A 23,753-nucleotide genomic window follows, 5' to 3' on the forward strand; every position below is an offset into this window, starting at 1 on the left:
AACCTGTCCCCACTTATGTATAAAATAAAAACATGTAAATGATAACCCAGAGCTAATTTTTTTCTTACTAATTCAAGGAACTTCAAAAGCTAGGAAGATTACTTTCAAGTAGGGTGATGCATTTGATTTCGTCTGACTTGGAAGTGAAAATATTTTGACTGCCTCGGTATTTGAGTTAATCCAATCCAAGTTAACCCACCATGAGAACAAGATGCCCCGCTCCCCATACCTGCATTAATTACTCAAATAGTTTGTCTTCTAGTTGCAATTTATTACATTTTTTAAGTAACAAGTACAAAAATTAGTGCATCTCATTAACAGATTGCCTGCAGTTCTACACATTGCCACATGGCGTCCCTCATCACTGGCAGCAGGTCTTGTCGCAGGTCTTCCCTTTGCACACGCACCCAGAGGCGCACTTGCTGCACCCGGCTGGACAGCAGGAGCAGCAGCCTGCATTAGGAGAAGGGAAGAACGCAAAGGACCGTTGATTATATAGCGATTAGCAACACCTGTGACTCATGTCTAGAATTGACCCACAATCTGTAGTCTTACTGAAAGGTCCGCCATTTACTTTATTTTTCAAAAAACATGTTTAATACAAATGTTACTTACTGGTCTTCTTGCAAGATGTGCAGGCACAGTTAGTGCAGCTACAGTTACCACCGCAGTTGCATGTTCCAGCTATGAAGAAAATAACAAATACAATTTAACAGACGAAAACAAACCTTAACACGAGATTAAAGACACGTCTGCTGAAATGACATGCTAGTAGTAAAATCTTACTCTTGGAGCATTCACATGGATCCATTTTTCAGTTTAGTTCGGTTTCTCCGGAGTGGAAGGCTGTGATGTCTTCGTTGTGAGACGGTCAAGTGTAAACATTTGCTCTACAAATGGCGTTTTTATAGCGGATGGGTTTTACGGACCGAGTGCAAAAACCGAGTCACGCATTTCCGCAATTCATTAAAGGAGCTTGCACACTGTCCGTAACCCCGAAAGAAAAATTCCCATTAAGGACGTGATGGATTTATTGTTATCATATGTGTTACATAAGGCTAACATGTCCTCGTGACTACTGACAATTGAATTCTAATTACGCTTCCACACGGCCTAGAATGTTAATCTATAAACTGGGTAGCAAACAGTACGTCGGCTACATGACCTACATTTTCTGTTTACAAATACTTCAAAACAGACTAAGACTTTAATATCTGATTATATGTGTCTCGATATATTCTGTAGCCTAGACAATATCCTATTGGCAATATGCTACCCATCAAATTATAGGCTGTAGAAACGAAAGCAGGGTTAATTCGCACTCCAAAATGCAGAATTTATTATTCTGTTACGTTAACTTACATTTTCTTTATATTTTATTGCGTTTTTAGATATTGTTTACAAATCAAAGTACAAATCAGGCTATTCCTCACAACCAGCGTAGAGAGATAATGCAATGTTTACTTTGCGCACGACACACAAAAACAAGTCTCACTCTTTGTATTGTCACTGGAAAATGAATAGCTTCTTGTGTGCCCTCTCCCTCTGCACTCGGAGCAGGGAAACACAACAGGGGTCAACCATCGGGAGCAAACCTTTTGATGCAATACATTTTGCACTCCACATTTTAGCCACCTCAGAGATTTAGTATTTTTCCAGAGCGCGTGGAAAAAGAGCAGTGTCACGATGATTCATGAATAGACAATAACTTTTAAACCAGAATCTTCAAAACACTGGAATGTTACGTTAATACTGTCCTGTCATAGTTTTCACTAACCCTCATGTGTACTATTTATAGGCTGGCTGTTTGTCCTTAACAAGCTTAACAAACTCCTTTTTAATATTTGGGATATCCGAGTAAAACTGTATCTACTGTAGATAATGAAATGCTAATTGTAAACTGATGAAACACGGATATTTACGTTTATTGTATCATTACAATACACTGTGTGGCCCCTACAAAAGTGGTAAATTCTCCCGCACTGGGAACAGTTGACGTCACCTGCGTGCAGAAGTTGTGCACGCGATGCCCGTGCTGTCCCTTGTTGCCTAGTTTAGTTAGCTGTCCTGATAAAACCCAAAGGCTGTTTAAGAGCGAAGACATTGGTAAGATAATAACTCCTACTAGCATGAGATAACTAGAGATTTATGCACAGTGTATACTGAAATGCGCTACCAAAATAAGTACTTTTTAGAGATCACGAAACCATCCGGGTTAGCCTACTAAATTACAGTAGCTAGCTCTTCTGTAGCAATGCTGTTATAGTCTGTCAGTTTTTTGTTGTGTCGTTTGATGTTTGGGCAGTGTGTACTGTAAAGATAAAAACGTACTTTCGCTTGTTAGCTATATATCTTTGTATTGTTTTTTTTGTATAAGGGGTAAGGGAGTCAATGAGCAAGGAGAGCAAACGACAGGGATTAGCTAACGCTAGCCAGGGAGGAAAATCTCTGACAAACCCTCCTGGGTTGCTAGGTAACGGGACTCCCAGCAACAGCGGGTGAGAGAGGAGCTAATCTAAGCTGGTTAAGACATTAGCGCAGTTGGCTAAAGACCTAGCTTGCTTTGCGTTGATTTACTATGGATTCAGCACACCGTGCATAGCAGTTCGAGATCACTTTTGACTATTTATTTACATGAAGTTATATTACACAGACACACTCATGATATGTGTGCAATGTGTGTTTTCTCTATAGGGTAGTGCCATCATGCTGGTCCCCATATTCACCCTGAAGCTGAACCACAAGATTAACCCCCGCATGGTTACCATGGGGAAGTTCGACGGAGTTCACCCCTGTCTAACTGCTGCTACACAGGCCGGGAAGGTACAGTTACTACTAGGCCCTGGACCCTGTCTTGTACCAAAGGCTCGATGTGACACAATCACACACACTTACTGTATTACAGATGTATTCCCCAACAGGAAAGATGACGTTTCTGTCTTGTCAAGTCGAGACTCTCTTCCTCTGGTCTTTCCAGGTGTTCATCCATAACCCCCACACACGGGGCCAGCGGCAGGCGGCCCACAGGCTGAGTCAGAGCACCCAGGACTCGGACATCTCCCTTCTGAACATCAACCAGGCGGTCAGCTGTCTGACCTCGGGGACACTAGGACCCAGCACCACGGGAGACACGCTGTTAGTTGGATCCCAGACCAACCTGCTGGCCTACGATGTCCACGACAATGCAGACATCTTCTATAGGGAGGTGAGGAAACGAATCTAGGGTCGACCTTTGACCTGTTGAGCGGAAGCTAGCTATACTCATGGTGTCTTCGGGTTACAGCAAAGGTATATTCTCTCTTGTTCTCTGTTAGTTCAAGTCCTCAGGCCGCTAGTGTTTACATCCCAGTCAAGGTGGGACATGCTGGGTTTGCGTGTCCTCTGAAATGGGAAGGAATCCTTCTCAGAGCTCTCTAACCCCCCTCTTCCTCTCTGGTTCCTGTGAAGGTGACCGACGGGGCCAATGCCATTGTTCTGGGGAAGCTGGGAGACATCAGGTCACCGTTGGCCATTATCGGGGGGAACTGTGCCCTGCAGGGTTTCGACTACGAGGGAAACGACCAGTTCTGGACGGTACAAACCCTGTTGTTTTACTCCCAAACCCGGTGTCAAATGCAATCCGATTGAAATGCGGACGTCACACCTGGACAGTTCTATCGTTTCTACACGTCTCAACAAATGTCATTCTTCCCCAAAGCAATTGTAAAGCGCTCGCCATTGGCGCCTGTTTCAAATGTGATTCCGCCCGGTGACGGCCCGTGTGTCCGTGGCCCGGCGTGCAGGTGACGGGGGACAACGTGAGGTCGCTGGTGCTGTGTGACTTCACCGGCGACGGGAAGAACGAGCTGCTCGTCGGCTCTGAGGACTTCGACATCCGAGTGTTTCGGGAGGACGAGCTGGTGTCGGAGATGGCGGAGAACGAGGTACTCCTGAACCCACAGAACGTGTACACGCTATGGCTAAAGTTGCCCGGGCAACTGCCCGTTTGCCCTCCTCAAGTCAAAGTGCCCCCCCGAGGAAAATAAATAAATTATAGTGAATTTAAACAGCTGCAGAATTTCATGTAGACCTAGATTAAAAAAATCGCGAAACATTTCATAAAGGAGCCTTATTCACTTCCAATCGATAAGCCTATGGGCAACGAGAGTGGAAGTCACAAGGGGGAGGGGGTATGCCCCCTATGGGTTGTATGTTGTTCTGGCGTGCGAGGGCACTTGTCACCTCCCCAAGGTGCCCTTTTTTTCAGGCCAGAGTAACTGCCCTTCAAAATTCCTGTGCACGTCCCTGCTGTCCACTGTCCCTAAACCTGCTGTCCTCAACCATCTGTGTCTTGCATAGGATCATGAAGCACAAGTATACACTTCAGAATTATATGTAGCCTTCTTTTGAACAAAGATGCACTTTCAAGAGGAGATTGTAAAGAAGTCGTCTTTGTAGGCCTTGCTATCACATGGTGTTTTGATGGGGTGAATATGTAGTGACCAGCCTCTCCCCTCCCTCCCTCCCTCCTCCTCCACCCCCAGACAGTGACATCCCTGTGTCACATGCACGGCAGCAGGTTTGGCTATGCGCTGGCTAACGGTACGGTAGGGGTCTACGACCGCACCGCCCGCTACTGGAGGATAAAGGTACTGCAGTTAGAGGCTCTATAGCACAGTCACTGTAGTCCAGTCTCCCCAATGTACTGTACCGATGTATACAATCTGCTGCTAAATGTTAAATGTGTGTATCTGTTGGTGAAGTCAGTGTGAAAGGCAAAGGGATATTACTGTACTGCGTACGCGTATTCTTCTGTTAGGTTTTTCGACTGACTTGTTTATCAGTCTTTTAATCAGTATTCTGTGTTTATCACCCGAGCAACCTCCACCTCCTTCTCCTCCTCCTTCCAGTCTAAGAACCACGCGATGAGCATCCACGCTTTCGACCTGAACGCAGACGGGGTGGTGGAGCTCATCACAGGCTGGTCCAATGGCAAGGTAGCACCTCCTCCACCCTCAACCCCCCCCCCCCCCCCCCCCCCCCCGCTCTCCTATGAAGTGTTGAACGAACGCTTTCACCCGACAGCACAGAACAAAAAACGACACTGACAAGTGGAACATCCATCCACTCAACAAGGGCAGGGTTCCCCTCACCCCTCCCAGTCTTGGTATTTCTCGTCAAACTCTCCCTGACCCCTGGCCTGTTTCAGATCGACGCTCGCAGCGACCGGACAGGAGAGGTCATCTTCAAGGACAACTTCTCGGCGGCGGTGGCGGGGGTGGTGGAGGGCGACTACCGCATGGACGGACAGATCCAGCTCATATGCACCTCTGTGGAAGGAGAAGGTGTGTGTACGCCAGTATGTTTTGCTTTCAACCTTGAACCAGCCGACTCACCTCAACTTCAACCTGCTGTTGTTTGCTGTTGTGCGTCTCCAGTACGGGGCTACCTACCGGCCAGTAAGGAGCTGATGGGCAACCTGATGGACTCCAGCGTGGAACAGGACCTGATCAGAGAGCTGAGCCAGCGAAGACAAAACCTTCTGTTGGAGCTTCGCAACTACGATGAAAATGCCAAGGTACGTACACACACACACATGCGTATGTAAATACATACAGAGGTTAAGAGAAATGAATGACCACCCCTGGTTCTAAGTGGCGGGAGGGTTGCAGGCTGTTGCAGGCTCGTCGGAGGGGGACAACCAGACGGGTGTGATTCCAGCCAACACCCAGCTGCAGACCGCCCTGTCAGTCAGACCGGCTACGGAGGCCCAGAAGGCTCACATAGAGCTCAGCATCTCTACACCTAATGGTAACATGACACACATATGAAATCATATCACAGTGCAATTGTGTGTGTGTGTGTGTGTGTACACATGATCTTGGTGACAGTTCCCGCCCTGATCTAACATGCTCCCGCGACCCTTCCAGAGACCATCATCCGGGCAGTGCTGATATTTGCCGAGGGCATCTTTGAGGGCGAGAGCCACGTGGTCCACCCCAGCGCCCAGCACCTGTCTGGCTGCGTCAGGGTTCCGATCGTCCCCCCCAAAGACATCCCCGTCGACCTTCACATCAAGGCCTTCGTTGGAGGGAAGAACAGGTGGGTTTGACTCACCCGAGGTGAGCAGCGTCAGTGAAAACAGCCTGGTTGTCTCCTCCTTCCTGTCAACTGCACTTCCTCAAGAGGGGGAGTAGACCAGGCTAGCCATTTGGTGTCTCCATCTACAGTTACATTTAGGCATTTAGAAGACGCTCTTATCCAGAGCGATTTACAGTAAGTACAGGGACATTCCCCCCGAGGCAAGTAGGGTGAAGTGCCTTGCCCAAGGACACAACGTCATTTGACACAGCCGGGAATTGAACCAGCGACCTTCTGATTACTAGCCCGATTCCCTAACCGCTCAGCCATCTGACTCCCTACTATCTACTGCTAGTACTCAAGTGTGTCTCCATCTGAGGAACCCCACTGACACGGTCTCTCCCCTGCAGCACCCAGTTCCACGTGTTTGAAATCACACGGCAGCTTCCTCGCTTCTCCATGTATGACCTCACCAGTGACCTCACCTCCGCTGCCCCGCCCTCTGGCAGAGTCCACTTCAGCATCAACGACAGACCTCAGAGAGTACGCTCGAACAAACATTGCTGTGTCTTGGGTTTTATTTGTATTTTGATCTATTGTAAAATGTTCAGCAGTTTTCTGCTTTATTGGATACAGCCGTAAAATGTTCAGCAGTTTTCTGCTTTATTGGATAGAGCCGTACCTGTACCGTAACCTTTGGGAGGGAGGGAGGGAGGGAGCCTTACTGTTACCCTGTTTTGTTGTCTAGGATAGAGACACTTTAAGATAGCCAGGAAAAACGGGAGAGAAATAACGCAGCAAATGGCCTGGGCTGGAATCGAACCCGGCACCGCGGTACGGCCTTAGCCCATGGTACCATCTGTCTGCCTCTCGGTAGGTCACCAAATTGCTCCGGTAAACCCTGGGCGTGTCATTGTGTGTGTGTGCGTTCTGGATGTCCTCCTCAAGGTGGTGATGTGGCTCAACCAGAACTTCCTCCTGCCCGAGGGCACGGACAGTCCCGAGGTGACCTTCTGCTCCCTGAGGGGAGGAGGGCTGCTGACCGTCAGCATGGCGTCTTCTGGACAGGTAGGTCACGGTGCCCCTGACCACACCACCAGGCACGGCGAAGGACGACAACATCTCGACTCCAGGTCATGTGACCACCTGCTCTGATGTCCAAACCAGATGACTCTGAGCACGGACGACATCGACCTAGCGGGAGACCTGGTCCAATCCCTGGCCTCGTTCCTGGCCATCGAGGACCTGCAGGCCGAGGCCGACTTCCCTGTCTACTTTGAGGAGCTGAGGAGCACCCTAACTGAGGTAGGTAGGAGCCCCACCTGGTGGCCAAACTGTGGAGAAACCTACTATAGCCTTCCTCAGCTTCACAACGATCTCTGAATCACTGCTCAGAGGAGGAGAAAGTGTTGTTGCCTTGGTTACCCCACTACCTCAGTCCTCTGGCTTCAAATGTGAGGTTGGGGAGGGCCGCGGTAGCTGACTGGATGAGTGGACGTACCCTGCAGGCTGAGGCCTCAATCCCAGCGGCCTGGGTTTGAATCCAGCCTTGGCCCTCTGCTGCATCTCTCTCTCTCTCTACCTCTCTCTCTCTCTCTCTCTCTGTCTCTCTCTCTCTCTCTACCAGTCTCTCTCTCTCTCTCTCTCTCTACCTCTCTCTCTCTCTACCTCTCTCTCTCTGTGTCTCTCTCTGTCTCTACCTCTCTACCTCTCTCTCTCTACCTCTGTCTCTCTCTACCTCTCTGTCTCTCTCTCTACCTCTGTGTACCTCTCTCCACCTGCCTTTCCTGTCACACATCACTTAAAATGTCTAATAAGCATAAAAAAATGCCAACACAAACAACAACTTAAAAGCATGAGGGTGAGGTGAGCGCCTTATCTCAAATATCTCAAGGACACGGTGTAGGGTTTTAGTCTCTGTTTGGGACACCTCATTAGTTTGTTTTTGATAACTGTCTGCTCCGCCCGCTGGTCCACTGCGTTCCCCTGCCGGGGTGTCCCAGGTGGATGAGTTCCACTCGGTGCACCAGAAGCTGACGGCGGCCATGGCCGACCACTCCAACCACATCAGGAACATGCTGGTGCAGGCGGAGGACGCTCGTCTGATGGGAGACATGTGAGTGGTGCTGGCAGACCAGAGACCCAACCCCCGACCCCCACCCTGAGACCATCCTCCCTGGACCCCAGACCAGAGACCTAACCCCCGACCCCCACCCTGAGACCATCCTCCCTGGACCCCAGACCAGAGACCTAACCCCCGACCCCCGACCCCCACCCTGAGACCATCCTCCCTGGACCCCAGAACAGAGACCTACGACCTTTCACCTTCACAGTCTTGTTAGAAGTTGTGTGACAGAATATGGGACTCGTGTGTGTGTGTGTTGTTTTGTTGTCTATTTAGGATCCCAATAAGCTGATGCCGTAACAACAGCTAGCCTTCCTGGGGTTTGACGCAAAAAGCATGGATTTAAAGAACAAAATAATTACAAGAGTGTGTGAGGTGTGTGTGTGTGTGTGTGTGTGTGAGGTGGTGTCCGAGTGAGGGGGTTGACCTGTGTTTCCCTCTCTCTCTGGGCGTTCCAGGAAGACCATGAAGAAGCGCTACATCGAGCTGTACGACCTGAACAGAGACCTGGTCAACGAGTACAAGATCCGCTCCAACAACCATAACGCCCTGCTGGCTCGACTCAAAGCCGTCAACCAGGCCATCCAGAGGGCAGGACGCCTCCGAGGTGTGTGTGTGTGTGCGCGCGCACGCGCTTGTTTATGTGTGGATATATAGGGAAGTGGGAGAAGTGTTGGTCTTCAAAGCATCCGTTTCATCAGTAAACACACACACATCCGTGCAGTAATCTGGAATACTCTCCCTTCTCCTTCCTTCCCTCCCTGTTGGCCCCCTCCCTCCTCCCTCTCCCAGTGGGGAAGCCTAAGAACCAGGTGGTCGCCGCCTGCCGCGACGCCATCAAGAACAACAACGTCAACGCCCTCTTCAAGATCATGAGAGCGGGCGCCTCCTCCTCCTGAGGACACAGCACCACCTGGTGGTCAGGAGGGGCGGCCACGGCCACGGAGGGAGACGACATCACAGGGAGGGGATCGCGTTCTCGTAGCGGGGACAGCTGTACACACACACACTCACGTCTGAAGATAGAACCGGTTGTATAGGGGCGAGGTGGCTCCCCTCAGCGTGACCCCGCCGTCCTGTACAAAGCCTATAGAAAGTTTACACCCACTTTCAAAACATTCTTTTTCCAACCTTATAGCCTTTTTTTTCCCCTCGCAAATCCAAATGGGGTCATGTGTGTGTGTGTGTGTGTGTGTGTGGACAGGGGTAGGTCGTTTCAAATCCACATAGCAGTTAGAATGTAAGGTTTTCAGTGACCTTTTAGGGGCTCTGTGTAATGAGCGATGGCACCAGACCTTAACAAGAGACACCTGGTCGAGGGGGGGAGAGCAAGGCTGTAAAACACAGGAAGGACAAGCGAGGAAAAAACTGGCATCGCCATTAGCTCATTCCTGGTCCTCGCAACACATGCATATCTGAACTCTGAGGAGTTTCCCTTCTGAACAGACCTCTCCTGTGTCCTTGTGAGAGGCTGGCGTGCTGCGTAGAGGACGGGGGGGGGGGGGGGGGGGGGGGGGGGGCGTCACAGCCACTCTCCAGCTGGGGTAGCCATACGTGTGTGTGTGTGTGTGTAGCCAAAGGTAACTGCGCTATATGAACGTTAACAGGGACCAGCAAAGGCTGAGATTTGTTTACTTTTGTAGATTGTACATAGTGAATTTGTGTGTGTGTGCCGAGAATAATGTAATTTTCAAAAATAAATTCATTTGTGTGTTTTACTGGTTTGTGTCTTTCATCATGTACATATACAGACTTTATCCAGCTTATGTTAAATGCCCCTTTTCCTGGTACAAATCGTTTTAAGTGAGACCAGAGCTATAATTGCTGCCATGTCCTATAAGGCTGGGGGCTATAGGGGCTGATCTGTAACATGTCTCTTCCATCAAAGGACTTATATAAGTCTGTCCAGAGTCTGGACTGTTCTTCTCGGTTTTTTCAGTTTTCTCCCATCTTGTCCTTCTGTTATTGCCTCCATCTCCTCCCCCTCTTTAGATTCCCTCTGCGTCTCCAGTTGCTGCGCTGGCATCTGGCTCCCGGCTCTGGCTCCAGCAGACTCCCATTGCGTCACGTGGGCAGAAGGAAAGTAGCTCTGTAAGTGGTGCGCTTTGCCAATCATGCACGTTCCTTTCAAACTCTCAATAACTCGCAAGTGACTCTAGTTTCGTGCAGACATCTGAGACATAAGAATGTCCAGGGTACTTATTCAATAACTACATAAGCTTATCTCAGTTTTGTTTGTGCTTGGAAGCCAGAGCTGACTGCAGTTTTGGTAAAGAAACCAGATGTGCGGGATTGGCAGCATCCATGACTGTCTTCTTTGACAACGTTTCTCGCTCTTGGTAAGTGGCACAAATTTTTTTTTTACATTGACAACAACTTAAACGGCTGCACAAAATGTAATTCCGTGGTCTGTCGTCAGGTCAAGAATATACTTAAAATACTGCCGAGTGCCAATTACTCATGGATTACGCATGAAGTAAAAAGAAGAAAGAAACTGGATCTGTAGTGAATTCAAAGTTTTGTTCTTTAACTGCTGGGACTGTTTGGGGAGCTACGAATGATTTAGTTTGGATGAAGAAATAGGGTGCTTGTCATCCATGGAAGGATCGATTATTGGAGGAAGGTAATCAACAACATGCATATGATATGTTTGACTGGAACACTATGTCCCATACTGTAGGCTACACTATAGGGGAGCAGCAAGTAATCCTATGTACCTTACATAATGCCCGACACGCCCCCTTTTTACAGTTCATATACAATTGGAATCATTAAGGGGAATTTGAGTTTTCTCTGCAGGGTCGAATGGAACAGTTAGCATCGACATACCAAAGGGGAACACACTTTTAGACAGAGAATTTCAGAAAACCTTTCTATTCTGCTATCAATGCGAGGGGGTGTGTCTAGGAAAATAACTGTCTCGTGTACATTTTCTTCTATGAAACAGTTGGACCTTCTGCCTTTTACTTGAACAATAAAACAGTAATGTTTCTTTAATGACGAACTATTATAAACAGAAGGTATGTCAAAAACAGCATTTCACTCAAAGAGCAAATGGCAGGATTTTCAGTAAAACAAGGAAATTGAAACTGCAGAGTGTATACTTTTTGTACACGCCTAATCAGCTGTCTTCCCCACGCTAATTGATGTTCTTCCTGTTCCAGGAGTGAAGAGCCCCATAAGGATGGGCGGAGGGGAGGAACCCCTCAAACAGACCTATAGATAGGCAGACAGACAGGAAGTCCACCTGCAGTCCAGAAGGACACTGATCCGTAACCCAGGTCATGATGAGGAGGGTCCACGTCAAGGGGGATGTGCTATGCACCCTGCTGCTGCTGGTGGTGCTTTGTGCGCTGCTCTATGCCCACCAGGGCCTCAGCCCCTCCTGGGAGTGGAGCCTCCAGCTGTCCTCCCCCAGCTCCAGAGCCCTGCTGGGAGCACCGTCGGACCCTCAAGGGGGCGCACGGCCCCCCTCCAAACCCTCAGACGCCCCCCCGCGCTGCCAGCCTGACGCCCAGACCAGAAACAAGCCCCAGGCCGCGTCCAAGCCCAAACAGGCCAAACCCAAAGTCCAGTCCAAGGCCAAGTCTCCGGGGAAGTGGAAGGGCAAAAAGGGGGCGCCAACCAAGCCTTCGGCTGCTGCTTTGCCCACCAGGCCTCCCTTTGACTTCCAGGCCTACCTGAGAGAGAAGGACCACAGGAGCTTCCAGCTCCTCATCGACCAGCCGGAGAAGTGCTCCGTCCAGGGAGGCAGCACCCCCGACCTGCTCATTGCCGTCAAGTCCGTGGCAGTCGACTTCGACAAGAGGCAGGTGGTGCGTCGGACGTGGGGTCAGGAGGGGCTTCTGGGGGACGGGGTGACCGTCCGGACTGTGTTCCTCCTGGGCGTCCCCAGAAACCAGAGTGCCCTGCCTCTCTGGGACCGGCTGCTGGCCTACGAGAGCCAAACCTTCCGAGACATCCTGCTGTGGGACTTCCAGGACACCTTCTTCAACCTCACCCTCAAGGAGACCCACTTCCTGCAGTGGGTCAACACTTCCTGTCCCGGCGTGCGCTTCATCTTCAAAGGCGACGCCGACGTGTACGTCAACGTGGAGAACATCCTGGAGATGCTGAAAGGTCAGAGGTCGGACACCGACCTGTTTGTCGGCGACATCATATTCAACGCCCGGCCGATACGCCGGCGAAGCAGCAAGTACTTTGTGCCCGAGTTCATGTACGGAGGGTCCATGTACCCATCCTATGCTGGGGGCGGAGGCTTTGTCATGTCTGGCTTCACGGCCTGCCGCCTCTCCTCCGCCTGCCAGCAGGTGGAGCTGTTCCCCATCGACGACGTGTTCCTGGGCATGTGCCTGCAGAGGATCGGCCTCAAGCCCACGCGCCACGAGGGCTTCCGGACCTTTGGGATTGTGCGGCCCTCCGCCGCGCCCCACCTGCAGGTGTTCGACCCCTGCTTCTACCGGGAGCTGATGGTGGTGCACAGCCTGACGGTGCCGCAGATCTGGCTGATGTGGAGCCTCCTCCACGATCCGAAACTCACCTGCCACTCGCGCCTGGCCCCTACACCCTGGCCCTTCCAGTGGAGGAGGAAGGGTTCACCCATGGCTGGGGGCTCCCGGAAGCCAGAGGACCACGAGGAGCAGGATTATGGGGTACGATGGGACAACTACAAGGTATTTGTAAAGCATTGAGGCCCCGCTAGGGGAGGCTGGCCCGGGAGGTGAGAGGCAGAGAGGATGGGGGACGAGGTCCAGGGAGGATGGGGGACGAGGCCCAGGGAGGGAGGGGGGCGAGGCCCAGGGAGGGAGGGGGGCGAGGCCCAGGGAGGGAGGGGGGCGAGGCCCAGGGAGGGAGGGGGGCGAGGCCCAGGCAGGAAGGGGGGCGAGGCCCAGGGAGGAAAGGGGGCGAGGCCCAGGGAGGGAGGGGGGCGAGGCCCAGGGCGGGAGGGGGGCGAGGCCTAGGGTAAAAGGGGGGCGAGGCCCAGGGAGGGAGGGGGGCGAGGCCTAGGGTAAAAGGGGGGCGAGGCCCAGGGAGGAAGGGGGGCGAGGCCCAGGGAGGAAGGGGGGCGAGGCCCAGGGAGGGAGGGGGGCGAGGCCCAGGCAGGAAGGGGGGCGAGGCCCAGGGAGGAAGGGGGGGGAATGATGGTGTGAGAGTACGCAATACTACAAGGGATTCAATGCTGTGAAAGACGTTTGGGATTTAAAATGGCTTGAGACGGGAATACTGAAAGGGAACGTTGAGGTGGAATATTTGGTACTGTGAACCAGGTACAGCATGGAGGGGCTTAGTCATGCTTGAAACTTCATAGCTGTGGTACATTCTCATGCTTCCCACTGAAAATATTTACCGCTTTACTGGTTGTATATACTGTATCCATACACAGACATTTCCATTCTAGAATGTTAGAAGTGACCTCAAACTTTCTACTTTTCCTAGTAAATTAAATTGAGTTTTATTTAGCTTTATAAGTTTTATTTACTTAGTTAAATTAACTGTAATGCTAAGTTTGTTAAAGGAGGTACACTCCAACTTTTTCCTTGCTTTTCCTATTATCTCAATACTGTGTTTTGTCTCATGACAGCAAATCATAATGTCTTTTTGTAATATTATTGTCTGGAGTTGTAACTTAGGGGCAGGAAGATATTTCCTTACATTTTCCCAAGTAATTTTTTGTTTTATATATCATCAAAGTACACGTTGAATTGGGCTTGTTTTTACATAAATGCTGTGACTTTCCTAGCTCTGCATCTAATCCACGAGCAAGGTTAACAATGCTTAAAAACGTCAACTTAAATATTTCAAGACTGGTAAAGTGGGTTTTAAAACAGTTGGAAAGAATCGGCATGATGAACTCCTGTTGGAGAGCTGTAGGTTTATGGACAGAAATTGCCTAAGTGACTGAGTCGTGAGTGTATTGTCGTGTTTTGTATTTGCCCAGCAACGCAGCAAATCTCCTTAAAGAATGTGACGTCAAAAGTTGATGCTGGACTATATTGTAGAATGTGTGTGCGAACACAATTGTCAAGACCGGAAGAAACTAAGAGCCAATTCCATTTCTTTAACATGGAATGGAACACATCCAAGGGTGTGCAGCTTTGAGACTGTCACACGCATGAAGCAACATGCCTTGGATGGAACTTCTTAGTCGATCCTGTTTTGAAGCCTTGCCTGAATGCTCATGAATGTTGATACGTTTTTTCTGTCTCATCGATGACAACGACAATCAACCATCCTAGTAACGAACCAGACCTTAGAAACCTGGCCATGTATGGTGTTGTGCCTTCATTTGATCAAGTCAATCATGGCAAGTCAACGGACTGTTTTTTGACAGGGTTATCCCTGTTCAAGAAGACATCCCAAAGCTGTGAGGTCGGTCTTGAGGTCTGAGTCTAGGTCTCTTGTTTGCCTCATCAACAATGCTGTCACTGTGTGGAGTCGGATCTGCCAAACCTCTAGCTGTACTAGTCAGAATGCTGTATGTAGAACTATAAAGAGATCACAGTGTGTATTAAATCAGTTTGAACCTCAGTGGGGGAACAGGTCCGATGAGAAATCAAGGTGTGCATGTGTTGTCCTCATAAAGAAATCCAAACAAACACGTTGTGGTTGTCATGTGACTTGTGATGTTTTATTATCACATCCAGGTTCAGTTCTGTTTTGTTGTAATTTACACACAGCAGGAGATCTCTAACTCATCAATGACCAAGTAGTTGAGTTTGGGTCAATTCTCACCAGCCAATCACAGCTTCCCAGTAGCATGATGCAGCCAGCCCCTCCCACTCTCCATCACCAAGGTTATTGCTGTTTGTAATACATGCTTGTCAATGCTAGGTCTACATGTTTAAATGTATACAAGTAACCAAAAATATCAAACACATTCCACTGGATGTAATTCACATGTTTAATCAAGGATAACTCTCCCATTTCCAGAAATGGGTGGGATAGAACTGGATCCACGCAAAAGCTTTAAGGGGCAGGGCCGAGGTAAACATACAATATAAAGGTAGACAATACATAGCATGAATATGAACATTACACTAAATTTGTCCATTTGATTTTTACAATGTGATTGGAAATCATTCACTCAATCATTCCAATGCAAAAATAGGAGAGGATATCAATCAGCCTATTAGACGCGAGCAAAGCAGTCAGCTGCTCCAGGCAATTAAAAACAAATAGGATCTGATATGTCCACCTGAGTTTGGGCTAACAGGCCAACAGCCCAGCAGTCAAGCTAGCAAGCGCTCATCCACTCTCAGCAGTGACCTCCCCGTAACACTGCCTATGCTGCTGAACGTGCTCCAGAGAGCTCACATCCACCCAGAGCAAGTCAGCGGCGAATGCTACACCGGAACAAGAATAAACTCATATTGTAATAGCAACTTTGACAGAGGCCCTGTGTCTAACCCAGGCCATGAAAGGCAGGCAAATGTTCCCCCGAAAATGTGTAGCCCTAAATATTACCCATGGTCCCACTGTAATGGACATGTATTGACCATAAGGACATTAATCGAAACACTAATTGCAGTGGACTGAGGCATTGTCATACGAGCCTGGTCCCTTCATGACCGAGTTAGACACCACCAGAACAGCCCGCCCTGTCATCTGGAGTGACAGCGGGACGAACGGAGACGGGTGTCATCTTGACGCGCCGTCAGACGCACGCGATGCAGTTTAGTAGGAATCATGTCGAGAAGGGAGAGGGAGGGAGCGAGAGAGGTGAAGACAAGGTTGGTTTGAGATGAGGCACAATGTTAAAACAGCTTTAGAGCTTTTTTTCTTCTTTTTTTTTTTTTTTACTTCTTCTTCTCCTTGTTTCTTTTTCAAGGTATACAACTTGCACAAAGCAAGGGACAATATAACATCACTATCAACAATATACAGGCTTGTCATAGCAACCCAAGTGAGAATAGAACAGAACACAACAAAGTCCCTCTGTGCTCACGCCTCCGCCGTCCCCTGGCCGGCCTGCCTGTCCGTCATAGTGGTCACGCTCACTAGAGAGCAGGGAGGGAGAGGGAGGGAGGCCAGTCCCAACTGTTCTGTCCCCTACCCTAGAAGCAGTCTCTGGTCACACAGGTGAGTAGCCAGACCAGGTGAGTAGCCAGACCAGGTGAGTAGCCACAGCAGGTGAGTAGCCAGACCAGGTGAGTAGCCAGACCAGGTGAGTAGCCAGACCAGGTGAGTAGCCAGACCAGGTGAGTAGCCACAGCAGGTGAGTAGCCAGACCAGGTGAGTAGCCAGACCAGGTGTCTCCTGGGCCGGACCCACAGAGTACCCTCAGCATTACCAGACAAGACAAGGGAGACCAACACCGACTTTTTACACAACTATACATCATCATCAACAGACAGTGAGCTAGAAGAGCTGCAGCTGCCTCTGCTTCCTGTCACCTGACGCAAGGTGCCCACGGATCTACAAAACAAACGCACCCAGAGCAGGGAATCACGTCTCGAAAAGGTGACCTAGTACAGGTGAGGATCTTTCGGATAGGCAGGTAATGTCTTTAACCTTCCCCGTGGAGGGGAGGTTGAGCTGAGACGACAAACTAAAAGCAGTCTGGAGGAAAGGAACCACCAGTGGGAATAAACGTCTTTGGCTAAATGTTTGGCAATGCAACGAAACCGAAAGGATGAAGCGTGAGAACGGCGAGGGCCCGAGCGACAGTACCAGATTGTCGCCGATGGACGCCTGCCGGCGTACAGACATATCTAGAGGCAGATAGACGGCCGGGTTGAGAGACAGGTTGAGAAAGGGGTGGTTTGGAAACAGGGCTTTACAAGTGATGAGAGAAGATGGAAGACGTAGACACACACACACAAACACAAACACACACAGTGCTGTCGGCTCTCCCTTCAATCCTTTGTCATATCAGAGCCTGAACACAACCTCAGACGAAGGGAGACAATGGTCAAGTAGTTTTAGTGCAAATGGTTAAACCAATGTTTCTATCTTGCCTGAAAAAAAAAAAAAAAACGAAAATGAAAAAAAAGCATGACTCATACATGCCAGGAGCTGGCTTGTGCTGTGGACTTGGTCATGGCATAGGTGTCTGAACCTGGACGTGTTTTAAGTGTGTGTGTTCATGGTGAATATGCCAAAACCCAGCCCTCGCAGCATGCAATACATACAGAGACATACAAGCCAGTATGTGCTTCCACACGCTAAGGAAAAGAACCTCTGGTCATGCGATCCTGTGAGTCAGGCTACATGCGTGGCTGTGTGTCTGCAGACTGGTCTATTGTGTTGTGTGTTGGTACAGAAGATGAATCAGATGGATCAGCTCATCTCCATGATGTGTGTGTGTGTGTGTGTGTAACATGAACATGTGGTGAAAGGATTGGAATCTCAGGATTAATGTAGCAGTATGAGAGTGTGTGTCTTTTATGTAATAAAAGTCTGTAAAATGTCAAGTTAAAGTCAGTTTAAAAACAGCGATGTGCATGCAGGTTTTCATGAGTGTAAGCAAATGTAGGTTTGTGTGTGTGTGTGTGTGTGCGCCTGCGTGTGCGTGCATGCGTGCACTAGGCATACAAATGTTCATGGATGAAACACTGCCAACATGTGAACTAACAAGTTCTGCTGATGGAGATGATCAGGGCTGGAGGAAGGGGGTCAGGTGGGGGTTCTGAAGGCCCTAGTCCTGGAGGCTCCAGTTGGGTTGATGTGGTGCTGTTTGGGTCCAGTTGGGTCAGGTGGATGTGGTTCTGTTTGGGTCCAGTTGGGTCAGGTGGATGTGTTGCTGTTTGGGTCCAGTTGGGTCAGGTGGATGTGGTTCTGGTTGATGTGGTGCTGTTTGGGTCCAGTTGGGTCAGGTGGATGTGGTTCTGTTTGGGTCCAGTTGGGTCAGGTGGATGTGTTGCTGTTTGGGTCCAGTTGGGTCAGGTGGATGTGGTTCTGGTTGATGTGGTGCTGTTTGGGTCCAGTTGGGTCAGGTGGATGTGGTTCTGGTTGATGTGGTGCTGTTGGGTCCAGCTGGGTTGGCAGTGGTGGTTATCAGTGGACACTAGTGTCGGCTCGTGGCAGGCTGCTAGTTCGAGGGGCTCCATACAGCGTCACTGACGCTATGTGGTTGTTCTGCATCACCTGAAACAGCAACAACACAGGGGAGCATGTCAGTATCAGCCAGAAAGACACGCCCCTCACGCGGGACACGCCCCTCACGCAGGACACGCCCCTGAGACGAGAGGTGATTGTAAGCTAGGAGGCTGTCCTGCTAGTGGTCTTACCTCAAAGATCATCCTCTGCAGGCCGAAGCAGAAGGTGGAGCCGAACGGGTTGGTGTTGTTAGCTGATGAGGACCTGCCAGACAGAAACACCCACACCATCACAGCTTCAGAAACACCCACACCTTCACACAGCTTCAGAAACTCCCACACCATCACACAACTAAAAAACACCCACACCATCACACAGATTCAGAAACACCCGCACCTTCACACAGCTTCAGAAACACCCACACCATCACATAGCTTCAGAAACACCCGCACCATCACACAGCCTCAGAAACATCCGCACCATCACACAGATTCAGAAACACCTGCACCATCACACAGCTTCAGAAACACCCGCACCCTCACACAGCTTCAGAAACACCCGCACCCTCACACAGCTTCAGAAACACCCGCACCATCACACAGCTTCAGAAACACCCGCACCGTCACACCATTTCAGAAACATCCACACATCATAGACTTCCAAGGTTCATGTAGCTGTTGGCATGTTAGCATATAGAGGAACATCATAGTGTGTAGTACTGTGTGACTGGACGGCTAGCGTGTTAGCACGTAGAACAACATCAGTGTGTAGTACTGTGTGACTGGACGGCTAGCATGTTAGCACGTAGAACAACATCACAGTGTGTAGTACTGTGTGACTGGACGGCTAGCGTGTTAGCACGTAGAACAACATCACAGTGTGTAGTACTGTGTGACTGGACGGCTAGCGTGTTAGCACGTAGAACAACATCACAGTGTGTAGTACTGTGTGACTGGACGGCTAGCGTGTTAGCACGTAGAACAACATCACAGTGTGTAGTACTGTGTGACTGGACGGCTAGCGTGTTAGCACGTAGAACAACATCACAGTGTGTAGTACTGTGTGACTGGACGGCTAGCGTGTTAGCACGTAGAACAACATCACAGTGTGTAGTACTGTGTGACTGGACGGTTTACCGGTGGAGGACGACAGGTTTCTCCACTGGGTGTCCTAGCAGCTCCTGAATCTGATCCCACTGAGGACAAGGGCAGACCAATGCTTTATTGTGATGCATTACAACAGTATGATGTGCTGCCACATTCTACCCAATTAGCAGCAGTGTGTGTGTGTGTGTCACCTTGCTGTAAGTAGTGAGGATGCAGTCCTCCCCTTGAGAATCAGCTCCTTCTAGAACAACATGAGCAGAAAGGAGGGAGATTCAGGGTACGGTCGACACTACAGACAGACAGAGAGGGGAGACCTCAGGCAGGGAAAGAGACACTCACCTTTTTTGATTATCAGTGGAATCTTGAAGTCACATCGATGATATCTGAGGGAAGATGAGATACAGGAAGACATGACACGTCTAAAAGAGAAGGACAGATGGATAGAAAGAGTGGGATAGAGAAGGAGCGAGAGAGATAGAGATTGGGGGAGAGAGGGAGAGAGAGAGATGGGGGGGGGAAGGAGAGAGGGAGAGACAGAGAGACCTACATGTTGAAGTTGTAGTGACCGGGAAAGTTGGTGTGGAGGACAAACTTCTTCACCAGCTGAGTGGTGGAGTCGAACAGGATATCCTGGGGAGGCCAAAGACACCAAACACTGAGCAGAGCTCCAGGAACATCCGGCACATTCTCAGCAGTCATCGTGCGGTACGTACCACTCCCAGGGTAAAGTAGTTGAAGAAATAGTCGTTGCATTTGGACGGAACCTGCTTGTGGGGGGAGGGGGAGTGAATCTTCATCTACGCCAGAAAGAAAGAGGCTAGGGTTAGAGACGTCCATCCCTACTGAAAGACTGCAGGACTAAAGAGTGCAGAGAGGGGAGAGTGAGAGGAGAGTGAGGGGAGAGTGGTCCCCAGAGAAGAGAGGATGAGATCCAGACCTTGTCTTCAGACTTGTAGAAGACTTTGTGAGGAGAGCCCAGGGCACTGAGGACATCCTGGCAGGAATCTCCAAAGTAGATGCTCCTCTCCATGGCCCGCACTTTGGCATCTGCCATCACCCCAGGGCCACCGCCTGCTCGTGGACACACACACACACACTTCAGCTCCACGGCCAGTCCACAGGAAACACAAAAACCTGTATACTATTTTCCCCATGTATCTGATTGGCCGGGTGATAAACTACCTGCGGTGAGGAGGCGGAGTCTCAGACCGAGAGGGCCCGCCCCATCTCTCAGCACATCCACACACTCTGCGTACACGTTTCCAAAGAAACAGGCCAGAGGCATCACTGGAGCCCTGAAAACAAGAGTTAGGGTGGGATTAACAGTGTGCGCGTGCGTGCGTGTGTGACCTGCCGTGGCGTCGTGCAGGTTGTTGCCAGTGTGCGTGTGTGTGCGTGGGGTCTTGCCTGGTGTCCTGCAGGTTGTTGCCAGTGTAGATGTGCATTCTCTTGACGGTGGCACCATGGGGTATCTGCAGGGAGGCCAAGCCGAGGGCAAAGTTAGGCTGCCAAAGCAAAACAACTTGGGGTAGGTGGGTTGTGCGTGCGCGTGGTTTCTCAGTGAAAAGGCACGCGCACGCACACACACACAGAGAGAGATCGGGTTAGCAGCAACACAAATCATGACATCCGATGAGCTGAGTCATTTCAGCCTCAGACACAACCATTAAAACAGTGTATTCATGTTAGACATTCCCCATTTGCGGTAAAAAGACGCCCATAAAATCCACAGGTCTCACCTCGTATTTGGGAGCTTCGTTCCACGAGTCCAGTTGGAAGGAAAAGGACAATCCTCTGAAGTTCAAGTGAAAGAGCTGCTCGGCGGCATTGTACACTGCAAGATCACACGCAAACACACACACACGCACACACAGTAAGAAAAACACACACACATACAGCAAGAACTCATGCAAAAACACTCTCGCTGACACATCCTGTCAGAAAAGGTAGGTACTGGTGTGTGAGAGAGGTGGAGGGAACTTACCTCCAGGGTGTGTGGCTCCAAAGGACTGGTCTATCTGCTCTATGGTGGGGGCTATGGCCTGAGAGTTGAAGTGGACTCCACTGCAAGCAAAGAGAGACACAGCCAGTCAAATGAGACACGAGGACATACACACGTGTCACTGTGTGTGCGACACATAGATCCCAAGCCCACTCACCAGTATTTCAATTTCACCTTGCTGAGGTCGTAAACTTCGATCACCTAGGCAGACACAACACAGGGACACGAGGTTAGAGCTTTCTGGCTATTTACCCACTCCACCCCGCCCCACCCTCCCACCCCAACAACCCCAAATCTCTCCTTCGCATACCTTCAGCCTCTGGTTGCAGGCGTCAAACAGCAGTTTGATGCCATCCTGAGTGAGGTTGAGGATGAGGTCATGACAGAGTGGGGTCTGCGAGAGCCACAAACACACAGGCGAGCAAACAGGGAAGGACAGACAGAGAGAGGGGACGATTACTAATGACAAAGAGCAACCCCCCCCCCCCCCTCCCCCCCGGGGTCTACCCTTTAAAAACACATTTGTCTTGCTGCCTCAACGTTTCTTTCCGGCTTTGCTTGTGCGTGACTCAAGCAAGTGTCTTACCTGTTCACTGTAGAGCACCTGAACGTTCTTGATGATGCGGCAGTGCTTCTGAAGAATGGAGATGGCTTGGGCCAATGGCATCCCTGGGACAAGACCACACAAAGGCTATTAGTCAACTCAGGCTCCCCCTCACACACCTAATGGTGGGTTACTGGATAATAGGCAATGTTATTTCAGCTCTTCAAGGACCTGTTTGAACCAGTAGGTGTATATCTTACATACCACACATAGCCCCTGCCTTAGCATCAGATTAAAAGAGGAAACCGACATAAATGTTGTCACAGGACATAAAGATGTCAGCCAAGGCTCGTCGTAGGCAGAACAGCCAGGCTGACTCACTCACCTAATGCGAATTCCCATTGTTCATTTCCAAGAGATCTCTCAGGAACCACTTCCAGATCCAGCATTGGCGAGGAAGGAGAGTGACGGACACCGCGCGTCTCTGTCTGGGCCACGGCTGCACCTCTCTCTCTCTCTCTCTCCTATCCTGACTACAGTCTCCACTTATATCTCAGTACCAACTTCACGGCCTCTAAACAACATCAAGTTGATGTCACAGTACAGAATACTAGTTTACGGACATAAAACACCACAGATTCACCAAACGCCCTGAACTGCACAACCAGTGTAAACGTGATTTCCACACAACAGCTTACTTAACCCATTACAGTTAATGTCACCATGCTCATGGACAAGTGATCTTTACTGACATAGCCAACTTTGCTAGCAAGCTAAGCTGGTCTGCTAATAAAAGGATTGCGTCACGAACTTGAAACACAAAGGGAATATCTAGCTATATGTCCCATTCAACGTGACAGAGTTAGCTACAGGGTATTAGACATCAGTCAAATGAACAAATACAATGGCTGGACACATTTGTTGCTGGCTTCTTAACTATATTTAAAAAATCCCACAACTTGACATCACCAGACTCCGGCTTCAACAACCTGCAACTGCTCTGATTAGCCACTAAGACTGACAAGCAACTGACAGTCTAATATTTATGTTAGCCAGCTCACGTACTTTTTTAGGTCAATAACAAACACAAACCTTCTCTTCTGACAACACTTATTGTCTGTGACCTGTAGCTAGCTATGAATACCGTCTGTATGGAAGCCTTTCCAGTAACGTTAGCAGATAGTGACATGAACATTCAAGCACAATTTGAATGAATTAAACATCTCTTCAAAATGAAGAATAATCCTATACTTGGCAAGTCGTCACTGCATGATAAACAAAGTACTTCCAAGGCCCGTTAGTTAACGCCAGTTACTAGCTACGCTACGTTGGCAGGCTAGGTCTGTGTCGTTGACGTTGGTGTTTTTCTTTCTTCCCGAGCTTTCAAGCTACCTTGCTAGCAAAGATATAATATAATGTAACAGTTAGCTAATATTTATAGCCTCACTATTAAGACAATGTCGACTGAATTCCTCTTAGTTTTAAGTGTCTTCAGTATCATTTGAAGATAAAGGACTAGCTTGGACACTCACTGAGCAAACAACGGCAACTTCCATCAAAACAACCAGCATCAGCTGATAATTGTACTTCCTGTGCGGCGCAGACTGGACCGTGTGGACTGAAGCGGAGGTGTTCCGTCAGGATAGGCGTTCTTTACTGCGCGGTAGGCGTTCCTCTCTCTTCAACAATGTAGTCACTTAAATCTATTTTTATAGCGCAATTCTATATATGATAAGTTGTTTGTCAAGTGGTTGCAAATTGAAAGGTCATAGTCATTGTGTTGCAGTAGTTTTTAAGCTGGAAGGGGAAAGTGAAAAAAGTTAACTGTACAAGGTCTCGCATACCAGTGGGTGAGCAAACAGACATCTGCAAAAAATA

At 49.5% G+C, this 23,753-nt stretch overlaps 4 protein-coding genes and 1 long non-coding RNA gene across 9 annotated transcripts; 3 read left to right on the forward strand and 2 right to left on the reverse strand.

The window, feature by feature from the left end:
- Positions 1-250: 250 nt before the first annotated feature.
- mt2 (metallothionein 2) lies at positions 251-898 on the reverse strand. The gene is made up of 3 exons (XM_047034010.1): positions 787-898; positions 616-684; positions 251-453 (listed from the first exon to the last, which is right to left on the reverse strand). The coding sequence occupies exons 1-3, from the start codon at positions 809-811 to the stop codon at positions 362-364; spliced, it is 186 nt and encodes a 61-aa protein (XP_046889966.1). The 5' UTR covers positions 812-898; the 3' UTR covers positions 251-361.
- Positions 899-1,997: 1,099 nt separating this feature from the next.
- Positions 1,998-9,903, forward strand: bbs2 (Bardet-Biedl syndrome 2). Its single transcript, XM_047034817.1, has 17 exons — positions 1,998-2,106; positions 2,695-2,823; positions 2,978-3,205; positions 3,448-3,573; positions 3,783-3,923; positions 4,524-4,628; positions 4,890-4,976; positions 5,189-5,324; positions 5,418-5,557; positions 5,652-5,790; positions 5,910-6,081; positions 6,471-6,603; positions 7,009-7,128; positions 7,228-7,365; positions 8,064-8,176; positions 8,644-8,792; positions 8,978-9,903. Exons 2-17 carry the CDS (start codon positions 2,707-2,709, stop codon positions 9,082-9,084), a joined length of 2,151 nt encoding a protein of 716 aa, XP_046890773.1. The 5' UTR covers positions 1,998-2,106; positions 2,695-2,706; the 3' UTR covers positions 9,085-9,903.
- A 224-nt stretch (positions 9,904-10,127) lies between these two features.
- Positions 10,128-12,945, forward strand: b3gnt9 (UDP-GlcNAc:betaGal beta-1,3-N-acetylglucosaminyltransferase 9). 2 transcript variants are annotated; one of them, XM_047034264.1, is made up of 3 exons: positions 10,128-10,276; positions 10,434-10,524; positions 11,350-12,945. In XM_047034264.1, the coding sequence occupies exon 3, from the start codon at positions 11,470-11,472 to the stop codon at positions 12,874-12,876; it is 1,407 nt and encodes a 468-aa protein (XP_046890220.1). In that variant the 5' UTR covers positions 10,128-10,276; positions 10,434-10,524; positions 11,350-11,469; the 3' UTR covers positions 12,877-12,945. The 2 variants fall into 2 exon arrangements, with proteins under 2 accessions (XP_046890220.1, XP_046890219.1); XM_047034263.1 differs by lacking the exons at positions 10,128-10,276; positions 10,434-10,524 and adding an exon at positions 10,613-10,808.
- A 1,849-nt stretch (positions 12,946-14,794) lies between these two features.
- On the forward strand, positions 14,795-17,167 carry LOC124476270. Its single transcript, XR_006957030.1, has 2 exons — positions 14,795-16,349; positions 16,435-17,167. It is a non-coding gene; the product is annotated as an uncharacterized LOC124476270 (long non-coding RNA).
- Positions 15,955-23,739, reverse strand: phaf1 (phagosome assembly factor 1). Of its 4 annotated transcripts, XM_047033255.1 has the most exons (17): positions 22,261-23,739; positions 21,918-22,000; positions 21,642-21,725; positions 21,489-21,532; positions 21,314-21,393; positions 21,069-21,163; positions 20,737-20,834; positions 20,512-20,624; positions 20,267-20,400; positions 20,043-20,126; positions 19,877-19,959; positions 19,669-19,712; positions 19,521-19,570; positions 19,360-19,418; positions 18,415-18,487; positions 18,142-18,271; positions 15,955-18,091 (listed from the first exon to the last, which is right to left on the reverse strand). In XM_047033255.1, the coding sequence occupies exons 1-16, from the start codon at positions 22,322-22,324 to the stop codon at positions 18,182-18,184; spliced, it is 1,278 nt and encodes a 425-aa protein (XP_046889211.1). In that variant the 5' UTR covers positions 22,325-23,739; the 3' UTR covers positions 15,955-18,091; positions 18,142-18,181. The 4 variants fall into 4 exon arrangements, 3 of the variants coding, with proteins under 3 accessions (XP_046889211.1, XP_046889210.1, XP_046889212.1); XM_047033254.1 differs by having other exon boundaries at positions 15,955-18,271; positions 22,261-23,737; XM_047033256.1 differs by having other exon boundaries at positions 15,955-18,271; positions 20,737-20,801; positions 22,261-23,504.
- Between the last annotated feature and the right edge of the window lie 14 nt (positions 23,740-23,753).

This window comes from Hypomesus transpacificus, chromosome 14, assembly GCF_021917145.1.
Source record: "Hypomesus transpacificus isolate Combined female chromosome 14, fHypTra1, whole genome shotgun sequence".
In the NCBI taxonomy this organism is placed as follows: domain Eukaryota; kingdom Metazoa; phylum Chordata; class Actinopteri; order Osmeriformes; family Osmeridae; genus Hypomesus; species Hypomesus transpacificus.

What these genes read in the sequence shown, in the direction of transcription:
- bbs2 (XM_047034817.1), top strand. Translation starts at nt 2,707, where the DNA reads ATGCTGGTCCCCATATTCACCCTGAAGCTGAACCACAAGATTAACCCC. An exon ending in CGGAGATGGCGGAGAACGAG is followed by an intron (nt 3,924 to 4,523) that starts GTACTCCTGAAC and finishes CTCCACCCCCAG; the next exon opens with ACAGTGACATCCCTGTGTCA. An exon ending in TGAGGAGCACCCTAACTGAG is followed by an intron (nt 7,366 to 8,063) that starts GTAGGTAGGAGC and finishes GGGGTGTCCCAG; the next exon opens with GTGGATGAGTTCCACTCGGT.
- b3gnt9 (XM_047034264.1), top strand. Translation starts at nt 11,470, where the DNA reads ATGATGAGGAGGGTCCACGTCAAGGGGGATGTGCTATGCACCCTGCTG.
- mt2 (XM_047034010.1), bottom strand. Translation starts at nt 811, where the DNA reads ATGGATCCATGTGAATGCTCCAAGA. An exon ending in TCCATGTGAATGCTCCAAGA is followed by an intron (nt 685 to 786) that starts GTAAGATTTTAC and finishes TTTTCTTCATAG; the next exon opens with CTGGAACATGCAACTGCGGT. An exon ending in CACATCTTGCAAGAAGACCA is followed by an intron (nt 454 to 615) that starts GTAAGTAACATT and finishes CTCCTAATGCAG; the next exon opens with GCTGCTGCTCCTGCTGTCCA.
- phaf1 (XM_047033255.1), bottom strand. Translation starts at nt 22,324, where the DNA reads ATGCTGGATCTGGAAGTGGTTCCTGAGAGATCTCTTGGAAATGAACAA. An exon ending in CCTGCAACCAGAGGCTGAAG is followed by an intron (nt 21,533 to 21,641) that starts GTATGCGAAGGA and finishes GTGTCTGCCTAG; the next exon opens with GTGATCGAAGTTTACGACCT. An exon ending in TGCAGAGGATGATCTTTGAG is followed by an intron (nt 18,272 to 18,414) that starts GTAAGACCACTA and finishes TTGCTGTTTCAG; the next exon opens with GTGATGCAGAACAACCACAT.